General features: G+C 47.9%; 1 protein-coding gene across 4 annotated transcripts in view; it reads left to right on the top strand.

Annotated features, from left to right (window-relative positions):
- The window catches only part of LOC143213737 (opioid-binding protein/cell adhesion molecule homolog), a 918132-nt gene that overhangs the window by 584831 nt on the left and 308805 nt on the right, over positions 1 to 24496 (top strand). For all 4 annotated transcript variants that reach the window (XM_076433869.1, XM_076433868.1, XM_076433867.1 and 1 more), the window contains one exon: positions 3629 to 3787. In XM_076433869.1, coding sequence (XP_076289984.1) covers positions 3629 to 3787 — 159 coding nt within the window. The remainder of the gene's footprint in view (positions 1 to 3628; positions 3788 to 24496) is intronic.

Raw genomic sequence — 24496 nt, 5'->3', positions numbered from 1 at the left:
ACCAGGTGCACGCGACCGCGTCGCGCCGCGACAAATGTTCACGTAGTAAACACCAGTAGAAGCACGGTCCGGTAACACGACTTGTACGCACACCTAGCTCGCGAACGTGCGTATAGTGAGCCCGAAAATACATAAGTCCGCTGTCGTTATTTCACGCCCCGCGCACTTCGTCCAATTTCAGCTTCCGTCGATTCTCTCGCCGATTCACGACCCTGGCACGACGAGCTATCGCAGCACGAGAGAGTACGACGTCGCGGCGACATATCCGTCGGGAGCAGAACCGTTACAAAATAATTATTTCATCTGAATTTAATGCTAAAAATGGTTTAATTTGCTCGGAAGAGGTGTACTAACAGTTTTTTACAGTCATTCATATTGAATTTCTCTCACGCTGTTTTTATATAATAATATATATATAATATATATGTTGTGACGTGGCAGCATTGCCTGCGTCACTCTAACCTCTCTAGCGGAAGACCGGGCCACCCTCTGGTCAAGCAACACGATAAGGGCCGCTGCGAGCGCTCTCCCTGGGCACGTGTGTGACCTAGGAGCCGATTTCTAATGTTTTGAATGTCGCGCCAATTTGCGCGACGAAAGATTGCAGGACCGTATCGGGGTCCCAGACGGGATCCAGAATTCTTCTTTTCGACGCAAGAGCAACGAATCCTCGAAAACAAGCACCTCCAGGATGGAAGAAGGCATGGTCCCGAACAAGGACAGCGAGAGATCGACAAACCCCAGGACTATCAACCTAGAGGCGCCGACGAGGGCATGCGGTACAAAGGCGATCATCCACTCTACCCTGTCGTCGCCTCATCCGGGATGAAGCCAGTACCGGAACCGGATTGGCCGACGTCGATCGTCTCATCAGGAAGCGGCCAATGGGAAGACATCGCTGCCGAATACGTCGCGAGATGCCGGAAGCCGACCGCCGTCGCGTAGGATTCGTTAACGCGAAATTTATAATTAGCGATAGGCCGAGACGTTGCGCGAGAGAAGAAGAATAAGAAAATAGGGGACGCTCCGCTTCCGCGTGCCCGGGCCACAGCGTGCAAGATCACTGCGTCATTAGAGCTCGTTGAGAATAGTAGTCACTCTTAAACGAATGCTAATAAATTAAGTATTTACGTCTGCGGATCCAGAGGGATAATTCGATTCGCTGCCGGTCATCCCCTGCCGATATTACCTGTGGTAAGCGCCGATCAGGCTTTCGTTAATAATTTATTATGAAATATCGCGTTGGGGCTCGGGTAGCACGTCGAGAGGTTAGGCATTCGCGTCGCGAGGATTAATGACAGAATAGGCTGTCGATATTTGTGGGCAATAGTATTGCGAGAATACGAATCCTTCCGATTGTGAAGGATATCGTTTTGAGTGATTCGAATCCGGCCGGATAGCGGGGGCCGCGTGGCCGCCTCGTGGCGGTTGTACGACGCCGGTATAAACGCGAGGTCGCGGATTCGAGATTATATCGCTGCCGACGTTAATCCAATTCAACCTGCACTCGTTCCATGGTGTGAGGCCGTAGTGTGCTCGATTCGTGTCCGTAAATTTAGTTCGAATGACGCAAGTCGAAGGAGAGTTGCGTAGTCCATCTGAGTTCGGTCGGAATGCGGACTTTGGGCCTTCCGCATCGCGAAGATCTTGTCGCTGCTGGATTCAACGCGAAGAAAGATAGTACGGGAGACAAAGCGCGTGCGAGCATCATCTTTCGCGGAATTTATTGTGAGGCGCCGGCTAGATTTGTATTCGCTGCCGAGTCCCTCGGCAGCCGACTATCGTCGTGTAATAAACGAATTTCTAGCCGAAATACGTAGTTCATTTCTTGTGCGAAACCTTCCCACCGCGGGGAATGCCACGTGTTCTCCCGGCGTAGACCCTGGAAACCATTCGACCGCTATTCAGGGCTTAGCTAGCACGTCGTAGACTCGGGATTTTTATTAGCGTAACGTAAAGATGAAATCGGGTTGTTTCGCGTGATACACTGAGGTGTCTGGCGCCCAAATTTTTTAACTGTTCGACGAAACCTTGAGTCTGCGTACGTTGTTTTGTCCCGAGTGGACCACGGATCGTGCGGCCGAGCGTGGCCCGGCCTTCCGCCTATAAAATCTCGGTGTCGCTAGAGTTCGCGTTAACATCTTTTCGAAAATTTAGCAAAACGACGTAACAATGTATACAAAAATTATCTTTTTTTCTCTCGTTCTTTAATACAAGCGGGATGGGTTCGCGTACCTAGTTCGTATCGAATTGCTATTAGGAGGAGTCGAGGTGTTTCTAATAACGTATTTTCAAGACTCGGCCATCTTGCCGTAGTACGAAAGCGTGCTGATTCCCCTACGAGTTACTCTAGAGTAGTGTTTATTAGTTTTATAGTTGTATAATTATACAAATAGTGTATTACACTTCTATCGGTGTCGGGTTTATCTTAAAATAGGTGTTAGGTATACAAATAGTGCTGTTCGGTGTTTATCGTCCTCTTCCTCGGTGCGGTCTTCGTGCTCGCCGGGGAAAACCTGTGAATTGCTAGTTTAGGGGAATAATTAATTGATTAAATACTTACCTTGATTAATTAATTAAATACTTACCTTACTATCTAGAAGCGGTATAGGGCCTGCGAATACCCGCGGTTAGTTAAACGAACACGTGATCGTTGGCGGCGGCCATTTTGTGCTGGCGAAATCGCGCTCGGCGTAGGAAGATAAATTGTCGAGACTGTCCGCAAACTTTTCGAGCGAGTCTCGCTTAGAAGGTCCGTGGACTTTCTGTATAAGAGTTGCGCGGGAATCTCTCCACGGACTTTTCGTGCGAGCGTCGGCCGGAAGGTTTGTGGACCCGGAGAAGAATCGGGAATTTGGTGACGCCCTTCTGAGGGCGAGACCCTAGTGAGGAGTGACAGCGATTAGGAGAAGGAATTTCTTTTGGAAAATCAAAAAATATTTTTTTTATTTTTGAGTCCAAAGACTTTCTGAACTACCTAATTAGGTCGTTCAGAAAGTTCATGGACAAATAAAAATTTAATAGGCGTCCGAGGGGACAGCCCACCGAGTGGCACCTTCGAAAAACACAAGTTTAGCGGTGTTCGGGAACTTTCCGGGCGAGAGTCGCACGGATCAGTGGACTCCGGGCGAAGAATACTGTACATATTAGTAATAGTTAGAATAATTAGGTTAAATATGGTAAAACGCGAGAGAGGAAATAGGTAATACGGTTCGGTAATTACGTGTAGATAAGTTTGAAGAAATAAAGCAGTGAGGAAACCTTCGCTAAAGGGTTCGCGTACCCGTGGCATTTAGTTTTTGGTGGTGTACCCGAAAGAGAATTTCGGTGTTTGTTTGTTCGAGGAGACATCGGTGAATAAGAATGAAGAAGTAAGAATTCATGATAGAAGGTCAAGAGGAAGTGGTGGAATAGCGTCATTAGAGGATTAAGAAAAAACACCTCGTAGCAGCGCCTTACAAAACATTTTACACCTCATTATTCATTAATAATACTTCAATTTTAATTAACAGAAAAAATTAATATAATTCAATATATTCTAATATAACAAATAGCATTCTAAGTTGCATAACAGATTTTGTTATAATGTTTTATAACATATTTATTTACTTCTGTTTATCTTTAATAGTTCCACCGGATATTTTGGATTACCAAACAAGTACAGACATGGTAGTACAAGAAGGTAGCAATGTAACATTGCGTTGTGCAGCAACAGGATCACCAGAACCTACCATTACCTGGCGACGTGAAGATGGTCAATTGATACTTTTGCCAAGTGGAGATGAAGGTAAGACGGAACTCTCATCAAATTAGATAACGTCTTAGTCCGAATAAAACTGTAGAACTTTTTACATTCATGTTACTCATTTTATGTTCTCGACTGTATTGTTGCGGAGGCTATGGCCCCGTCTTGCCGGAATACACATTGCAATTATAAACACAGAACAATAACACTTCTTTATTCACTATCACACGGACAGTGTCTAAGGACGGTGCAATGGATGGTGCATGCTCTCACTTCAACGACTTGAGAGGATGTGTCGTCTTTCTTCTTGTCAAGAATAATCTCGTTGTCCGGATACCACAATATCGATCGCAGACGACTTCTCTTGATCTCTGCGATATCTTCAGAATATCACAGGGGGAGGCAACTTCATCTCAAGCCGTCGTAACACTGCTCCCCCCTCGAAAAAAGCGGGCGTCCCGACCGCGACTAGTGCTGACGTTTCAACCTTCACGACTCTTGCCAGTCTGCATATTCAGTATGTAGCTGCTAACCTCCTCACGTCAGAATGACAGCTCCTTGACATGTCAACCTCTGCCTGATAAGTCGGTAAACAAAAACATATATTCTATACCCCGGTGGCCTTAATCAGACAATAAACGTCCCGACATGAGCCCTCTGTTTCAGGAGAAAAACCACCCAAAAACCCTGAGCAGGACGTTGATACGAGGTATTTTTCTTAATCATTCAGAAAGGCTACTTCGCCCACTTCTCGCCCTTCCTCTTCACTCTTGTTCCTTGAGTGCTTCTTTGTTGATGTGCTTCCCCGGGTGCTTCCTCCTCCGGGCGACCATCGAACCCTCCCCAGGATGCACCTCCAATCACCGCAGATATCCATCCGCGGTAATATGAGAAGGGGGGTACTCTCCTGAGGACGTATCCTCGCGAGGATATCACTTCCTCCTCCCGAATTCCTAGAACTGTCTCTTCCACAAATGGGAACTGCTCGAGGTGCCGGAGCAGAGTTACACCCTCGCCTTCTTTCGATAAAGCGTCCTCTTCGTGGGCGAAAAGTGTCCAAATTTCCTTCGTATGCCTCGTACGTTCAAGCACTGTAACGTGCAAGCCGATTCACGTGAACAACCTGCGGTTTTGCCTTAGGAGAGCGAATTATTCGAAAAATTAATTTCGCATCCTCATCAACTCCTTGAAGACATTCGACTCGAAATTCCGACTTTGATCTGAATGCAGTTCCAACGGCACACCATGACGACTTATTACATCCGTTAAAAGGCTCTTGGCTATGGTCGTTGCTCTTTGATTTGGAAGCGGAATCACTTTCGGCCACTTTGAAAAATAATCTACGACGGCAAGGGATATTTGTTTCCGGTCGTAGATTTTGGCAAAGGCCCCACAATGTTGTTACGAATTGCCTACGTGTATTTCACTCTGACGAAAGTCCGATTGAGATACACGCGGATTCCCGTAGGCAATGCCAGAAATAATTATATTTATTATTTGGGTCCGGAATGACTCTACTCCCTAATGGGCAGTTTCACCTAATTGTTTATTGGACAGGAAGAGAAGGTAAGAGACACAATGAATCTTAGAGGTTAACTGGTATAAACATAAATATATTATATCAAAAGAAAGATCTCAATGATGTATTAGATCAAAAGAATGATCATGAGTTAACAAAAGAACACGTGTGTTCGTATCGCGAGTACAACGGTTTACATATAATATTCCAGTGAGGGAAAACCCACAGTCTGTTAAGGACTACTGGAAACTATATGCACATGTGAATCTCGACATTCAACGATTTGAATAATATAATATACCAGTGAGGGGGAAAACCCACAGTCGGAAATGACTACTGGATATTATTCGCACATGTGATATTTGACATTCAATGAGATCAATGATAATATAATACTCTGTGCAACTCACCACTCGAACACTACAAATAATATATTACTTTGAACGAGATACGTAGCCTGTGTTCAATTTATTATACTATTAATACTGCTGGAAGACACCTGTAAAGAAACTGAAACACACGCACGGTTAAACAAAGACAAGATGGCGGAAACCGTTACAATCCCGCGTGCGAAATACCGATATTAAACAGAACGATTCTAATACGAATTAAGAATACGACTTTCTAATTAACTATACCAGGATGACCTGGGCAAAGAAAGAATAATTATAAAACGTTTAACACAAACAGCGCCTTTGCTTGAACAGGGAGGAAACGCTTTTCCTTTGTTCTGAACAACTCTAACGGATTTGGATTACGGACAAAACGACACGCACCTCGCGATTGTACGTCGAAGAGTGACTCGAGACCGCCGTCTCACGGAAGGCGAGAGTGCCTGTCCCGAGTCCCTTCCTATTACGCTGCGCGCATTAACCAATCAGATTTAAGAATTCGGAAACGACCGTTTGCCTTCGAGTTCCGAATCTCACGCACGGCTGTGCCGCTACCCGTGACTGTACACGCCGCTGCTGTCACCGAGCGGTGTGCGAGAGAGAGAGAGAGTATTCGAAGGACCTTGTAAAGGAGAAACATGTGTAGCTAGGGAATACCCACAACGACGAACGTTGCTACCATGCTTCTATAAATAGCTTCCAAACAATTGTCCCCTCTCGCACATCACTACGATTACATGCTTGTCGACATTTCTTTGTTTTAATGATAATAACAACTTGGCTTCAACAATCCCATCTTTGGGTTGTAGCTTACATCTACATACGAACGACGTTGATTCCAAGGAGAGTATGCATTACCTATATATACATTACTCGCGTTACTAGAAGAATTAATATTTTAAACACATCAAAGACCGTGCTGCGATTGATTAGGGAATTCCCACAATGCTAACGCATTATCAAACCGCCGCACAGCCGATGGAAAGAGAAAGCAATAAGATAATTATGTTCGGAACGTAACAATGTCGAGTGCAATTCTTTCAAAAGGGACTCCGACATTGTAAACCTTTAGGGCGCCTCTTTCTCTCTCCCTTGGACCTTTCTTTGCCACGCAGCTATCGCAACGACGGCACCATCCCTCAACATCCTGACGATGATCAGGTCAGAAAAACCTTTGTCGAACCATAGCAAGCGTTTTGCAAATTCCAAAGTGCCGTCCCCATGAAGCATTATGACATTCTCGCAACGCTTCTTCTAGAAGCTTAACTAGACTGCTTCTTTCGCGTGCGCAGATTCCCACTGCAAGAGAATCCCAGAGACTCCAGAAAAATTTCGTTACGGGTGAAAAGCAGGAGACTTCCTGCCAGTTTGGCTTATTCCGTTCGATCCTCCTTTGTAAAATGAAATTTATTTCTTCATCTTCCGCTTTCCTCCATTCCGCGAACCGGCAACTTCGCAGATCGTCCTCAACACGTGCTCATCCTTACTGAACATTTCTTCGCGTGCCTTCTTCTCCTCAAGGCGAAGGCAATATTTAAATTGCGAAATTTCGCATGGTCTTCTCGACAGACTGTCTGCGTTGACATGCAATTTTCCTTCCCGATGTTTAATTTCAAAATCGTACTGTTGCAGCCTTTCTATCCAGCGAGCCATTTGCCTTTCTAGATTCTTGAACAACAGTAGCCATTTTAACGCAGTATGATCGGTCCATCCAGAAATTTCCGGCCATAAAGATAGTGGTGAAAATTTTCTATGGACTTCATGGTCGCCAAAAGTTCCCTTCTTGTACCGCAATAGTTTCTCTCAGCTTTTCCCAGCATTTTCGAAAAGTATGCAATAACTTTCTCCGCTTCACCTTGCTGGGTTCATCCCATCCATTCACGCGAACTATCGTGTCGAACTGAATTCGATACTCTTCCCACGACACTCTTCATACGATAACGATTACTCATCCGAACTTCGGCGAACGCGCTTCGATAGTCGGCGCGACACAGGATTCGAGACTTCACGAAATTAGGCGGAGAGATTATTCTCACGAAACGCGACTCCCCCGAGGAAACTTCCTAATACGCAATACCAAGGGAAACAGTCTCAAAATATTCTCAAAGTGCCCACAGTACGAGCAAGAGGCGCCCTGCGCATCGGCACGCTCGAACATTCTAGGACCGAACGAGAAGAGTTTTCCTCGCGAGACAAAGGTCGAGACACCTTGCAATCGAACTGCCAAATGGATCACTGGGCGACTTACCGTTTTTTCCCTGCTGGATCTATTCCCGAAGAGGGGTCTTCCTACAGCTGTTTGGCTCGTGGACCTTGATCTGATATCCCAGACGGGAACCTCTAACGGGCACTTTTCGCATGCAATACTACGGCGTTAACTAGAAATTCGCGAAGACGAGAGTGACAGCGGGAGCAGCTACGGGAGCCAGCGCGACAGTGATCTATCGGCTTTTGGCAGCTCGGCGGATCGATCCTTGTTCCCCTCACCCGACCACCTAACCGAATTTCCCTCAATGGTGCGTCACCCGCGCGCGTCATCTTAACTCGCAGGATCGTCCCTACGATAATCCTTGGGCCCCAGACCGTAACGCGAAATATAAAATCCCGTCGCTTCCTCGACCGGTGGAGGCTCGTCCTACCCTGGCTGCGATCGCACCACCCACGCCAAAGACCTTTAGGCGGGATGAGGCGGCGTCGTTGCCTCCGGATTGGCTGCCGGTGTGCTGTCGTTTCAAGTAATTGTTACCCATGCCCGGGGCTTCTGATACGGCCCTCCAACTTGCCGTTCTCGGCACGTGCTACAGATGTCATTACACGATCTATGGTAAATGCGGAATCTCCTCGAGGAGCGCTCTCGAATCCTGTGTTTTTGTCTCGTGTCCCGTTAGAGGGTGGTCCGGTCCTTTCGTACGTTCGAATCGTAACCGTAATTATCGGAGAAGTGACGTAGCAAAATTTGCAACGTCACAATTTATTGCATACATTCTGCTCAGTATCTTAAAAAATAATCTAATTAAATGTAATTTTTGTTGAACTTGTCGAAACGCTAAGATCTCACTGATTTGGAGATTGTTTGGATTAGGTTCGTGAGGAAGCGGAGAGGGCCAGCCGTCAGGCCGGAGCGGCACAGCGTCCGAAGAGCAGACGACGAGACGGGGTATGCCTCCATAATTGTCCCTAAAGCTTCTGGGGTACCCGTGATCTGCACGCGCATTGCAAACCGGTGACCCTGTCATTAACTATCCTCGAAGGAAGGGCGCCCTCTGCCTCCTTCGAATCTACTCTACTTGAGACCAACTTGTAACGAGCGACAGGATGGCCATCCTCGCATGGCCTGGGGGTCCTGGAGAGCGCCCGAAGGCCGGGCGTCGAGCCGGGGATACACGCTACAAGCGTGTGAAATGTGTGAAACAAGTTCAGCATTCACTTGTTAGCGGCTCCATGCCGAGCTACCTGGCTGGCCGGGGAATTACCCGGCCGTGTTTATTGCACCACTTCGCCAAGGCGCCCCAGGCCCTCGTCGCTTCGCCAGGCTTCGTCGCCCTTTAGCGCAGGTGATGGGCTGAAAATGTATTTAAATAAAAATTTCGAGGATACTTTTACGAATAAAACCACTCTATAGAAACAATCCTAATTCTATCGAGTTTAGGCTTTTCTTAATCGGAAGAACGTGTCACTTTTGTGAGGGCATCACGGAAAATAAACAAGTTCAGCATTCACTCCTTAGCGGTTTCATACCGAGCTAGCTGGCTGGCCGGGAGATTGTTCGGCCGTGTTTATTGCACTACTATTGTATTCTGGGCTCAGGCTTCGGAGCTCGACACTCAGGCCTCGGTCATGTTCATTGTAGCCTCGAGCTGGCCGAAAGTATTCGTGGATGTACTCGTCTTCGAAAATTAAATACAAATATTAAATGGAAATTGTATTCGAAGCTTCGAATAACTTCTCGGCGAATACAAAAGTATTTAAATAATTTTCGAATAAAAGATACTTTTGTATTCGAACGTTCGAATAACGAAATATATATATATATATATGTATAGATATATGTATATATATATATGTATGTATTTAAATACTGCCCAACTCTGGTTCTCACGAATGTGGTGGGAAGGTGCGGTCTATCCGGGCAGAGCCCCCATGCCCGGGTAAGGCTAGATACGTCTGGGTGACACCAGACGCCCGGAAGTTGGATGCTAACGACTAGTGAACCCAACAGCTGCTTGAAGCCGGGATTATATGGGACTCTCGTCGGGGAGCTGGTCGCTGAGCGAGGCGAACCTCCACCGGTGAAAGGCGGAACCACAGCGACGAGGCCCGCCACCTTAGACGAAAGTGGTGCAGTACCCCCGTATGGCCCGCAGGGCCAGCCGGCGCCGCACGCTTTCCAAGAGTGTGGAACTGCGCCAGCTGGCCTCGAGCGAGCGATGCCACACGCGAGCCCCATAACGGGCCTGGGGTACCCCAATAAGTAGACCTCGCATTGAAGTCTCCCAAGGAAAGCACCGGACCGGCAATATAGGGGGCTAGTGTAACCCCCAAGCGGTCCGAAAACCTCCCGAGTTCGTCGGAGCCACAATTGGGTGAATTCGGCGATTAAAAATCTTTCCATTTCACCAGTAAAACTCCCTGCCTGCTCAACCATGGGCCAGAGGGGTGGGGTGTCGCTGAAGGGCGACGGTGCCAAATAGCCACAGAGCCCTCCTCGTCCCCGAACCAGTGCGGATGGTCGGGAACGCAGTAGGACTCCGTGGCAACTGCCAGGACGACCTGACACTCCGCCAGGCATTGGAATATCAGGTCCTGCGCCCGGCGGCAACTGGTCAGGTTGGCCTGCAGTACCGGCAGGGGAGGCCTATAAGGTGTATGAACCATTACGCGACGCACAGTGGGGTATTTGGCCCGAAATAGTGGAAACAAGTATGTATGTATATGTATGTATGACCTTAATTTGATCCCCTTAGGGTTACAAAAAATTTTCACAATTATCATCTTTTTCCACCTCTCACACAAATCTTACTTATTATTACTTATACCTAACTTACCAACTAAACTTAACTTACTTTAAGAAAGAGAGAGAGACCCGTGCACACCATGTTTACAATATTTACAATCTCGACTATACGTCATCATCATCATCATAACTTTTCCCTCGAACTTTCCTTCTCGCATCCCCTCTCATCCCCCCTTCCCTACCCATGGACTCCCCTTTCCGGTTGATCCCATTTACCCCCTCCCAACTTTATCACCTGTTCTCCATTCTTCTATCATCCTCATCCATCCCTCCCCTCCCCCCTCATCTTCCAATACTTCCCCCACACTCTCCTGCCATCCTTTATCCTCATCCACTCTCATGCATACCTCCCATACATGCTCCCATGTTTCCCTCTCCCATTCACACATCCTACATTTTCTCTCTTCCTCATTCAACCAATATCTCCCTCCCTTCATCTCATTTCCCAACCTAAATCTCGCTACTCTCTGCCATCTGTTTTCCCCCCAACCCTTCTTCAAATACCCCGGTAACCCTTCTCTTTTCACCCTTCCATACCACTCATTATACCTAGATTTTTCTATTTTCTCCCATCTTTCCTCTCTTTGTATTTTCTTCTCTCTCTTTATTATTTCTTCGCTTACTAACTCTTTTTTCTTCTCTATCAGATCGACCCATTCTTCTCTTTCCCACCCCCTTTCCTCAAAGAATTCCTCCCTTTCTTTTTCCCACCCATTTATCCCCCCTTCCTATCTTTTCTTCTAATCTCCTCCCAACATATTCGCGCTAGCTCCCCTCCTTTTCCTTCACTTAGTTTCTTTTCGTATCCCCACGCTCTTACTCCTGCCCTTTCCCTTAATAATTCCCTTTGAAGTTCCTCCCTAACCATATATCCTGGTGTATATCTCCCTACCCCTAGGACCCATTTCAAATACCTCTCTTGCAATCTTTCTATTCCCTCCCTTTCTTTCCATCCCCACACCTCTACCCCATAGCTCACTACCGGCCAAACTAGCTTATCAAATAGCCACACCCTTCTGCCCCAATCCTTCCCAAATCTTCTTTTCCCTATCCCCCATACTTGTCCCATTATCGCCGCCCCCTTCCTTATTCTTTCTTCTATATGAGCCTTTTGCCCTCCATCCCTCGCTAACGTATACCCTAAGTATTTATACTCCCTAACCTCCCCTATCGTCTTATCTTTCCACCACCATGTAACCTTCTTCCATCTGCCCCCTCCTCTTCTGCATCTCATTATTTTTGTTTTTTCCACGTTTAAATGCAATTTTTTCTTATCTAAATATCTTCTCAATACCCCTATCATTCCCTTCATGTCATCCTCATCCTCTGCTAGCATAGACAAATCGTCCGCATATCCTAGCGTATATATTTTTCTCCCCCCCCACTTTAACCCCTCCCCATCCTCCCTTCTCTAGCTCCTCATCTATGTCCGCCAGCAGTAACGTGAATAACATCGGACTTAACGGACACCCTTGCCTAACCCCTCTTTCTGTCCAAAATTCTTTACCTTCTTCCTCCCTCACTCTTACTTTACTTTTCGTTTCCTTTAAAATTTCCTCGCATCTCACTACTAGTCCCTCCCTTATTCCCCTTTTCCTCATTGCCTCTACCAAAATCTCCCTGTCTACCGAGTCGAATGCTGCTTTTAGATCTATGAACAATATAACTAATCTCCTTTCCTTCTTTTTCACTTGTTTATTAATTAAGTAGTTCAAAACATATATATTGTCCATACAACCAATCCCTTTCCTGAAACCTGTCTGACTCGCCGGTAACAAACCCCTCCCCTCTAATTCTTCCCTCATCCTTTCTGCCAAGACTGCCGCATATACCTTATACGCCGTTTGCGTCAGCGTTACCCCTCTGTAATTCCCCACTACACTGTTGTCCCCTTTTTTCGCAATCGGAATTACCACCCCCTCGGACCATTCCTCAGGCCAACCCTCCCCCTCCATACCCTATTACATACCCTCCATAACCATTCCTGTACCTCGATCCCTCCATGTTTCCAAACTTCGTTCGCTATCCCGTCCCCCCCTGCTGCCTTCCCTTCTTTCAACCCTTTCACTACCCTAAGTATTTCCCCTTTTTCTATTTCTTTCTCCCCGTCTTCCTCTCTTCTCTCTGTCCCGACCCCCCTCACCCTCTGCTCTACCCCTCCTAACAATCCCCTGAAATGCTCCTCCCACTCTTCTATCCTTATTCTCTCATCTACCCCCGCCCCCTTTCTCCTTTCCCTATTCACTATTGCCCATACCTGACTTTCCCTTTTTATACCCTCCACCTCCTTTTCCCATTTCTCCCTCTCTTTCTGTTTTTTCTCCTCACACAATAACTTGTATGCCCTTTTTCTTTCTTTATATTCTTTTCCCTCTCCTCCCCTTTTTCTCCACCCCCTCAATTCATCCCTCACTTTCCTTTTTTCTTCTTTGCATTCTTCATCCCACCATCCTTTCTTTTTCCCTTTTTCTTTGTTCCCCGTTACCTCTATTACTTTTATTATTTTCTCTTTTAACCCTCTCCAATCTTCTTGTAGTCCCTCCCCCCCGCTTGTCCTCCTCCCAAATCTTGCCCTGAAGTTCTTTACTCCCTCTTCCGACCAGTCCCCCCTACTCATCCACTTCCCCTTCCCTTTCTTCTTTTCCCCCTTTCCCCTTACCCCTTTTAGCCATACGCTTACTGGCATGTGATCCGACTCTACCTTTTCCCCTATTTTCATTTTTTCTATTCCCTCTCTTGTTTCCTCATTTCCTATCGCATAATCAATTACCGAATTTCCTCTTGCTCCTACATATGTCCATTCCCCTCTCTCATCCCCCTTCATATTCCCATTTAAAATTCCCCACCCCCTCTCACTCAAAAACTTACATAGTTTTCTCCCTTCCGTATTTATCATCCCGTCTTTAGAATTCCTGCTTTCTTTCCCCCCTCCCTCATCTTCCTCCCCTACCTCTCCCCCTTCCCTCCCTGTCCTCGCATTAAAATCCCCCCCTATAATCACTCTTATTCCTCTCTCTTTCCCCTCTATCCATTCTCCTAGTTCCTCCATTTTTCTCTCTAAATCCCCCTTTACGTATACCCCAATCACTCTCCACCAGCCCCCCACAATTTTCACCTTTGTCATCATAATTCCCTCCCTCCCTCTTAACTCCCCTCTTTCCGACTCTATCTCCTTACTTACCCCCACCATCATACCCCCTTTTGCTCTCCCCATCTTTTCCTCTCTTTTAGCCCATTGTACCTCACAGTAAAAGTTTTTTGGCAACTTACTTCTAATTTTGTTCCATCCTTTTTCCTCTATCCATGTCTCTAACATTATTATTATATCCCATTCTTCTAAATCCTTCCAAAATTCTTCCTCCTTATTCGCTAGACCTGCCACGTTCCAAAAGCCCACTTTATATCCTGTTCTCCTCTTTTTGTCCCCTGAAAACTTCCCCTTCATTCCCCCTTCCCTATTCATTGCCCTGCTCTTCTATCCATATTTCTTCTATTTCATCCCATCTTTTCATTTTTCCATTCACCCACATCTTCATATAGCCTACCTGAACAATCCTACCTTCTCTCCTCTCTTTTTCCGCTTCCCTTTCTATTTTCCATTTCGCCCTTCTCTCTTCTACCGTTAAATCGTTATCTATTCTTATTCCCATGCCCCTTAATTTTTTCTTTCCCTCTATCACTTCTCTCTTGCTATCCCTATCTGTCAGTTTTACCACTACCATTCCCATTCCCCTTCCCTCTTTCTTTACTTTTCCTATCTTTTTTATCTCTTTTGTGCCCTCTTCTTTTGCCCCATCTTATCCCAGATTTTCTTAACCTCCTCTATTATCGCATCTCCTTCTCCCAAAATCCCCCTTACTACTACATTATTTCTTTTATCTTCTCTTTCCCTTTTATCCTGAAAAATTTCCATTCTTCTTATTCTTCTTCTGTTCTCTTCTACTAATTCCCTTTCTGCCCCACCCTCTCTATTTTTCTTTCCCTCCTTCCCCTCCCCCCTCTCCATTTCTTCTAATCTCCCTTCTACTTTTGCTACCCTTCCCTCTATTCCTTCTAGCCATTTATTTAACTTTTCTCTTTTTATCTCTTCGTCTCTCCTCTCCTCCCTTCTTATTTCCCTTTCCCTCCTCAATTCTTCTTCTAGTCTTTTCCTTTCTACCCCCTCCCTTTTCATTTCCTCCCTCAGACTTCTCATTTCCCCCATTAATCCTCTGATTAAATCTTCTATTCCCTTAAGTGACCCATCCTCCTCCCTTTTATCCCCTTGCGGTGACCTCTTCGTTGTGTCACTCCTTTTGAAAATTATTCTTTCCTCTATCCCCCCTCCCTCTACGTCCACTATTCCCCTTTTTCTCCCTGTACCATCCAAACTTTCTGTACTAAACCATTTTTCTAAATTACTATCCTTCTTAACCTTCCCTAATCTTCCTTTTTCTTCTTTCCCCTCTTCCCTCCCAATCCCCTTATCAATATCCCCCCTCTCACTCATTTTTATCTGTATTTCTTTCTAACTACCTTCCCTGTTACTCTTTTTCGAAATTCCCGCTTGCTGCACTATCTTTCTTCTAGTCTGTCACTTTCCCTCTAGTTAGCGCCACTTTCTCTTCTACTCTTTTTCCCGCGCCTGCCTGTCTACTGCCACACGATCCTAACCTTCTATCCTGCCGCACACTTCACTTCCCTACAGCTCTTTCTCTCACTCCCTCTCCCTTAGCCCTTATTCTATCGCCTATCCCTTGTAACGTTGCCCGTATTCGACCGGCTTGTTGACCGGCGGAAACGGTCAACCCCGAGAATTTACAGCCGCTGAGGACGGGCCGTGCGCGGCCGCGCGGACACGGTCCTCTCGGGACAAAGGAAATTGACGAGAAGAGTCGAATCGGACGCTAAGTATTGTTCGGGCGCCAGGTACTCGGAAGTACCGCACTAAGAAACACGAAAGTCTCGTGTTCGAGGACGTCGAACACGAGCTGCGACTCTTCTCGCGATCACGAACGAACTTCGACGACACGGACTGCCAGGAATTCGGACACAGGGAATAACGGGGACAGCCCTCGCGGCAGGACGGATCTCGCAGGTCGGAAATGACTCGAAACAATTAGGGCTCGAATGAATTTATTCGTTGTCAGGAGATAAATTACAGAGGGGCGGCCACGTGGCCGCAACCCGGGAGCCCGCGCTCCTTGTACACTTGTGCGATGGATCGTCGATCGCGGAGCGCGTGATTGGAGACTTCGCGATTCTAGAAAGTACGGTACGACGGTACAATGCACGTCTCAACGGAGACGGGATTCGCGAAACGCTGATGTTCGGCGTAGTCTCGACGGACCGGCGCGCGATTGCCGAGCGCGATGGACGCTATTTTCCCGAATTCGCAGTTCCCGAAATTATCCTTTCTCGACGCGGCTCCTAGAGGAAGACTTCCGACTACTCGAAGGGGAAGACTGCTCGCGAAGGCTCAAAGCGTCTCAGGGAGTACGCGAGCACCAATGCACGAGGCCCAAGGCCTCGGCAATCACCAATGGTCCGAGGACGATGCGCACTCGCTTCGTCCTCGCACTAAATATCGAGCCAACCCGAAATGCTAACGAGGATCACTTAGTCGACTTACCGTGCTGCGTTCAGCTACTCGTAATTCTGTGGCCGGAACTCTGGGCCTTGGCTCGGGAATCGTTCTCGGAAGTAGCCGCGAAGAAAAACCACCCGCGACGCGTACTACGTTCTGTTCGACGGAACACGGAAAATATGCGCGGCAGCGAAATTGCGGAAGCTCGACTGATCGGTTCAATTACCAGCGCGACAGTGATCCTTCGTCGCATCGACGGAGCGCTTCGATTCTCGATCTCCCCACTCCTTTCGTCTTGCCGAAATTCCCTATGGGCGCACCCGCAACGCAACTACTCTAGTCGCAGGATCGACCTATCAGAACGGGTCGTTGGACCCACGACCTGTCAAACACCAATGGCCGATCGTCGAAGGCGATCGGCGAGGACTCGTCCTCTTAGGCGCTCCTCCGCACCACCCTTGCCGGGGCCGACTGTAGGAGGGTGAGACGCCGGCTGGACCACCAAAATGCCGATGTTACGTTGTTGCAGCCCCATTGTCCTGGCACGTCGTCTCCGAGTTTACGGGCTCGTGTGCATCGGTGCCTTTTGCCACTTCTCCGGATCCGGAATGGTTTTTGTTGGCGGCCAATATTTCGTCGTCGGGTGATCCTCTGGTGCGGGGCGCCTTGTCGGTATTTGTTGCTTCCTAGGCACGCTCCCGAGAGTAGTTGCTCTCGGTGCGTGCAACAGATGGCATTAGAAGCGATTCTCGATTTTAATCTCTTCCTCGAGGAGCGTTCTAAGTTGCGGGTGGTTCTTGCATTCACTAACGGTCGGTCCGGTTCACTCCCGATACGGTTCTCTGACCGTTTATCAAACGGAGAAGTGACGTCGCAGGCTTGCAACGTCACACCCTATACCCCACTACCCCCTCTCCACTACTTTCTTCACTCACACTTCTTTTGACTCCACTCTTTCCCACAAAAGATTCGCTCAGCTATTCGCACACAACCACCTCTCATACGACCGGAAACGGAAGTCAGTGGAAACAAGTAATGTAGCGTTATTTATAGGCTCAAGGTTATAATATTATATATCGTTGGATTCGCCTTAAGATCAGCTACGACATTATGAAATCCAAAATACATTTTAGTATTCAAAAAATCAAATTTACCTCAATTTTTTGAAAAAAAAAAATTTTTTTTAACTTTTATATATTGAAATTTGTAGACGACTGAATACTGTTCTTCTTTTGTTCGAAACATTTTTTCTCAGATTATCGAAAACCCCTGAAAAAGCGAGGTGATAGTGGAATATTTGCACTATTATAACTTGAAAAGTATTTAAGAAAAATATATTTTATTATAACGTTTTGGAAAGCTCTGAAAACAAGCTACAAGAATATGCAATAAAAAATAGGGGTTTCTATTTAAGAAATTGAAGATGACCTTCGCCTGATTTTCAAACGACTATCCAAGGTCAAATCAATTACGCCATTTTATGGCCCCCTCGAAACCATGCAACTTTTGTCAGAAACATTTTTTAACCAAAATGCTTAATTTCGAAGATATACGTCTGTTTCACTTTAAATGACTCACCCGGTATATATTATAAGAACATTTTAAAATTATTACCATTAATTTTTATCCGAAAACACATCAGAAATTTCTACCTCGGATAATATTTCTTCTTCATTTGAGGCCAAGCGTAGCCGAACATGCAGGCGTACGCGGAACGCTGCTAAACGCTTAATACTAAATTAGCTATAAAATTTGAATCCGGACATATCCGGAATCAAACTTTGTTGACCTATAATCACAAATCTTTACCGAATGTAATGACACCAAAAAGAGCACTCAATATCGCTTTATACTATAACAAAAAGGTCAATAAAGTTTTGTCATTTTTAAAAAGCTTACAGAATGATTGGTAATATTCAAATATTAATAACTATAGGGTCACTCCATGCCGAATCGATCACTTTTTGCAGGCACCATCGCCGATTTTGTTCTAACTGAAATATGTTGTAGTCCATGCGAAATTAGGGAGGGTTTAAGTTGTAACGAGTCCGTAATTTCGTCACAACCGGATTTCTCCCTCGTTGCTGAATGGCTCGCCGAGCCAGGGTTCGCGGCGAGGGAAGCGGACGGGAGACGGTAGTTCGAACGGGTATGAAATAAACAGAACGCGCGACGTAACTTTTGTGTCTCACAGGGCCGCGGCTCGCGGTGATTGTTGATCGCGTTCGCGGGTGCCCGCACACGGATTCGCGGTTCGCGGGTCTGATGGTCGACGACGGGAAGCGGCTCGTCGTGGCAGGTACGGATTTTTCCGCGACGGCTCGTCGACTTACTCGGATACGGGAACCGGCGGCTCGCGGCAACAGGTATTCGGGGTTTGCCAGGACGGTTCGGGAACGGTGACAAGAACTTCGGCGCGGAGCTTTGTTAGGATTCGTTCGACGGCCCGTTGAACGGACGAGGGTACAACGGCGCGTTGCAAGTGATGTCTCGACGGCTCGTGGAGACGGCGACGGGGGCTTCGGCGCGAAGTTAACGGGTTCGTTCGACGGCACGTGGAACGGGCGAGGATACAACGGCGCGTTGTAAACGGTGTCTCGACGGCACGTGGAGACGGCGACAGGAACTTCGGCGCGAAGTTAAACGGATTCGTTCGACGGCACGTGGAACGGGCGAGGATACAACGGCGCGTTGTAAACGGTGTCTCGACGGCACGTGGAGACGGCGACAGGAACTTCGGCGCGAAGTTAAACGGATTCGTTCGACGGCACGTGGAACGGGCGAGGATACAACGGCGCGTTGTAAACGGTGTCTCGACGGCACGTGGAGACGGCGACAGGAACTTCGGCGCGAAGTTAAACGGAAGATTCGTTCGACGGCACGTTGAACGGGCGGGGATACAACGGCGCGTTGTACGGGAAACAGGAACGGTCGGGATCAGGATCTTGACGGCTCGTCAGGGTAAGGCGCTTACCAGGGTGCCAGTCGATCAAGCGGCTCGCCTGCTGGACTCGGAAAGAGAGCGTGTCGCCTTCCGCGCTGCCTTTTATAGGCAAATTCGGTGATTACTGCGGGGTGCGCGGGTTGCGGTGCGTTACGCGGCGTCTGTCTCGAGGCGCGAAAGCGCGGGAAGGTGCGTAGCGATATGTCGCGCCTGGTTTCGAGGCGTGAAATCGCGCGTTGCGGGTTCGGTTTCGGTCGGGATTGTTCGGCGTGCTTCGGCAATACGCGAGTCTTCGCGTTAGTAGCAGAGCTGTACTGAGCCCGCTGTACAGGTCTGCTACAAAGTCATCATTTTGCCGGTTTCGAATTTTTGTAGAAATGGCAGGCCTTCAAAGTTTTCAATTGTTGCCCATTTCGGCGAAAACGGGCCTCACTTACGAATTTTTATTTCAAGAACAGTTTGTCCGATTGAGATAAATTTTTTTTTGTTTTATTCGGAAAGGATTGGGCTATTACAAAATAATTTTTTCAACCTCGACAATCAACTTTATAATGTCGAAAAATTTAAACAAATTCTTCTTTTGCGTTTTTTTCGATGATGGGGCGGAGTGATTTAAATTTTGAAAAAAATATGGTTATATTCCTTGAAGTTTCCCCTTTAAAATGAGCCCTTGAAAAGATGGTATCTTTAAAATTGGCGTTACAATGAGCTGGTAAAGGACGCCGTGTACCTCCGTTTCAGGTAGAGGCGAGTCGAGCGCACGGCTATTATGGTCCGTTGTCTATACAGGGTGTTTACCTACAGGTGGGTGAAAATTTAAGGGGTGATTCTCGACGATAATATAAGACGAAAATGAAGAATAAAAAAATTGCGATTTCGGCTTCGTTATTTAGTTATTAACAATTAAAAAACCGCCTAAAATGCTGCAACACTTCTAACAAAAGTATACGTTGCGTACGTCAGACAAGCGCGCGACAGTCTCGTATCAAGTGACAAACGCATGCATACCTTGGTTCTCATTTGGGGCCCCAGCGAGGTGAAAATGTTTAAAAAATCGGTGGACGACATTGAACCTACCTACTCGTTAAAATCCACAAGGTCATTTCTAATATCCGCCCTATGGAATTATCGAGTAGAAGGGGTCAATGCCCTTTCACTTTTAAATTCTTCTCAAACATCTCCACAAATCCTTATCCTGCACTATAATTGTTCATAACACCGTACCTAATATACTGGAATAAACGCTCTAGCACTATTTACAATATCATACACACGCACTACGAGTTTACAGAGAGTACAAGTTTACTGAGGGGAATGAGGAGAATGTAAAGCACTGGTAATCCTTTAATGTTGAAACACTGCACTTTATTGAACTTTATTTACATCGCGAGACTCGCTCACAGACAGAACGGATATCTTTGAGGTCATGCGATTTCTGCGAACGAAAATCTTCGACGCGTGCGAGAAGAATCGTCCGTTCAAGCTAGCATCCGTATGTCCATAATCTCCATGCCCCCCAGAACGGCGGCCATCTTGACCGTCAGGGCGTCGGCTTTTGGGTCCCGGGTTACCGTCCTCTTCAACTGGAGGGTCCCTATGCCAAGGGCATCGAGATCGATGCCCTGGCGAGCTCTCCTAATGGCCTGCTCATAAGTGGTCTTGCTCCCCTCCGGGATGGTAACTCTTCACCGCCGCGGAACGGGTTGAGGCCATCACTCGGGAAGGGGACACCTTGCCTGTGACACGGTCTTCTTGCCCTTATGGGTGGAGGTCGGCGGCGGGGTCGAAGCGGCCTTGATTTCCTTCTTGGCCCGCCTCCCGACCACCTGCGACCAGGTTACCCCTTCAGGGGAAACTGACGACGTCGCAGGCTGGACGGGGGAAGGTGTCAAACGGGGGGCTCCTGGCTTCTGGAGGAGTGGGGTCAGGTCCTCCCGTCTTCCCCTTTCTTATCTATTTTCTTTTTACTGTTGGACGGCAGATCACCCCTCCAACACGCCCCGGTCATGCCACGGAGGCGGCGGGGACGTGGACAAGAATCACGGGGGCAACGGGGACGGGGGCCTTCGGTTTTCCAGCCGGCAGGATTCTGGTTGTCCTCGCTGTTCCCGCATACGGCAATGGAGGGAAGTCCTGCTGGTCCGGCCAGAGCTGCCCGCGTAACGACTCTAGCTTCGCGTCGATGAAAGCCCCGAGCTGGATCAACAGGAATGGTCCCTTCGTTGGCGCCGACCATGGCGCCTCTAGGACGGAACGGGTTACGAGACCTTAGGAGTCACCTGACTCGCTTGGGCCGGAAGGGGGATCATGGCGACAAAGGGGGCATCCTGTCGACTCTTCATCGCCATCATCACCTCCCGTATCCCATGGAGGGTCTCGCGAATCCCCTCCATCTCCCTTATCAGGCTCGCGTTCTTCCTTCTGAGGGCCCGGTTCTCCGCCTGAACCTTGTCTCACAAGGCTGCAGGGGCATCGCCGGAACTCTCAGTGGAGACACTGAATAGCTGTGCAGGAGGAGGCGGGGTGCAGAGTTGTCCCTGGAAGCCCCGCCGCTCCAACTTCCGCATCGCCGCCTCTATCGACCTGGCCGCGTCCTTGAGGTCGCGAACCGAGGCCCCCTTCAAGTTCCCGCTCTTTGAGGCCGTCGTTTCCACCAAACGGCTGGATTCAATAGCCAAAGCGAGAATCTCTCTGGGGAGGTAGCCAGGTAACTCCATTTGGCGTTCGCCAACGGAGGAGGTTGGGTCTCTATAACGAGACCTGTGCTTCTTCTCCCCGGAGGTGACGGACAGAGACGGCGACATCGGTCTCTTCCCACCCCGCCCAACGAAGAATGGGACGTTAGCGATGCCGTGTCGTCATCGTGAACAGAACCCGCGAGGGAACCCGCGAGACACCCATCCCCACCCGCGCAGTGAAGGGTGGGGCGGTTGAGTCGGCTCGCTATCGTGCCGCCCCGGACTAAGGCACTCTTAGCCCTCAGCTGCAACCGCGATCCCCTCAACATCTGGTCCAGGGACCCCCAACCCGCACGACCCCGAAGCTACAGTGTGGGACCCCGTGGTCGCTCCTCCTGTCCTAATAACGTCCAGAGATGGGCAGGCACTGGCAGATGCCACGCCCACCTCTGGGACCTCTCCCATGCGCGAGGTGTGGGAGGCATCTCCCCTACGGGAAGCATCGTTGGTAGCTGTTACATTCCGGGTGGCCCACTGGTCCACCAGCCCGGATCCGCGGTCATTGGATGACGGTGCACAGGGGGCCCGCTTGCCCACCCCCTCTCCACCGGTACTGCTGTCTCCCTCCGCTTCGCCGTAAACGTTATTACGTGATGGTGTACAGGCGTGACTGAAAACTATCCCGCCCAAACTCGCCGAAGAATCCAACCCTGGAGGAATACTGCTTCCCCGCCTACTGCCACTCTAGAATTCGGCAGTGCCCCCCACTCGCCACTCACTCCGTTAGCACATGCCGAAGTATGTCCCAGGGTCCACCACGAGGAGGTGGAGTGAGAGGATTTTAGACATGGGATATTCCTCAAATAGAAAGAACGGACCGACAGTGGATCAGAGTCACCACTGTAGGCACCCCATGTCCTATAGACATGGCATGGTAGAGCCTGCCAGGGATGAAAGTTCCCACGGGCACGGCTTCAGAGATCATTCGGGAACAGTAGCCCCTCACCACGGTAATGTGGCGCTCCAATCGAGGGGGAAACAGTAAACGGTCCTGACCCGACGACAGGCGACTCAGCTCCGACCCCTCGCTTTGTTAGCACACACCGAGGTGTGTCCCGAGGGTCCTCAACGAGGAGGAGCTGCGAGAAGATTTAGCCACGTGACCACCTCAAATAGAGATGGCAAACTCCATAGTGAATCGGAATCATCAGTATGAAGGCCACTTGACCTCATACCCCAGACCTAATCCAGACCTATATCCAGACTATACAGGGTGTTTGGCTACAGGTGGAAGAAAATTTAAGGGGTGGTTCTCGACGATAATATAAGACGAAAATGAAGAATAAAAATATTGCGATTTCGGCTTCGTTATTTAGTTATTAACAATTAAAAATCCGCCTAAAATGCTGCAACACTTCTAACAAAAGTATACGTTGCGTACGTCAGACAGGCGCGCGACAGTCTCGTATCAAGTGACAAACGCATGTATACCTTGGTTCTCATTTGGGGCCCCAGCGAGGTGAAAATGTTTGAAAAATCGGTGGACGACATTGAACCTACCTACTCGTTAAAATCCACAAGGGCATTTCTAATATCCGCCCTATGGAATTATCGAGTAGAAGGGGTCAATGCCCTTTCACTTTTAAATTCTTCTCACACATATCCACAAATCCTTATCCTGCACTATAATTGTTCATAACACCGTACCTAATATACTGGAATAAACGCTCTAGCACTATTTACAATATCATACACACGCACTACGAGTTTACAGAGAGTACAAGTTTACTGAGGGGAATGAGGAGAATGTAAAGAACTGGTATAATCCTTTAATGTTGAAACACTGCACATTATATTGAACTTGATTTACGTCGCAAGACTTGCTCACAGACAGAACGGATATCTTTGAGGTCATGCGATTTCTGCGAACGGAAATCTTCGACGCGTGCGAGAAGAATCGTCCGTACAAGCTAGCATCCATGTGCACACTGATTCAAGACAGCTAATGTGGTCAATGCACAACGCACACCCATGAGATATTTCGCGGTCACATACAGAATGAGAAAGAATCACGAAATTCGTGAAACCAGGATAGACAATGTATTGGTTTAGCAACGCGCGATGTTTGGGCGGTAGTTTGCTGTAGATCTTCATTTGTTTTATCGATCTGGCATCGACCTGATCAGCTGTCTTGAATCAGTGTGCATACGGATGCTAGCTTGTACGGACGATTCTCCTCGCACGCGTCGCAGATTTCCGTTCGTAGAGATCACACGACCTCAAGATGTCCGTTCCGTCTGTGAGAGAGTCTCGCGACGTAAATCAAGTTCAATAAAGGGCAGTGTTTCAACATTAAAGGAGTACCAGTTCTTTACATTCTCCTCATTCCCCTCAGTAAACTTGTACTCTCTGTAAACTCGTAGTGCGTGTGTATGATATTATGTCTAGAGGGTTATTGTTGCTCGCTCGCTTCGCGAGCTCGCGAATAGGACTGCTCTTGCGAAAGGGTCAGTGGTACGCATGGCTAGTAGTACCTATAGCTATTAATGTTTTTTTTTATTTGGTGTGTGACTCTCCACAAGCTACACAAAGAACTTCCCGATTCGTTAGTTGCAGTATATTATTATCATTATTAAGT

Source organism: Lasioglossum baleicum, chromosome 11 (assembly GCF_051020765.1).
Source record: "Lasioglossum baleicum chromosome 11, iyLasBale1, whole genome shotgun sequence".
Lineage (NCBI taxonomy): Eukaryota > Metazoa > Arthropoda > Insecta > Hymenoptera > Halictidae > Lasioglossum > Lasioglossum baleicum.
Note: the sequence above shows the minus strand (reverse complement) of the source record. Positions and strands in the feature narration are given on the sequence as shown.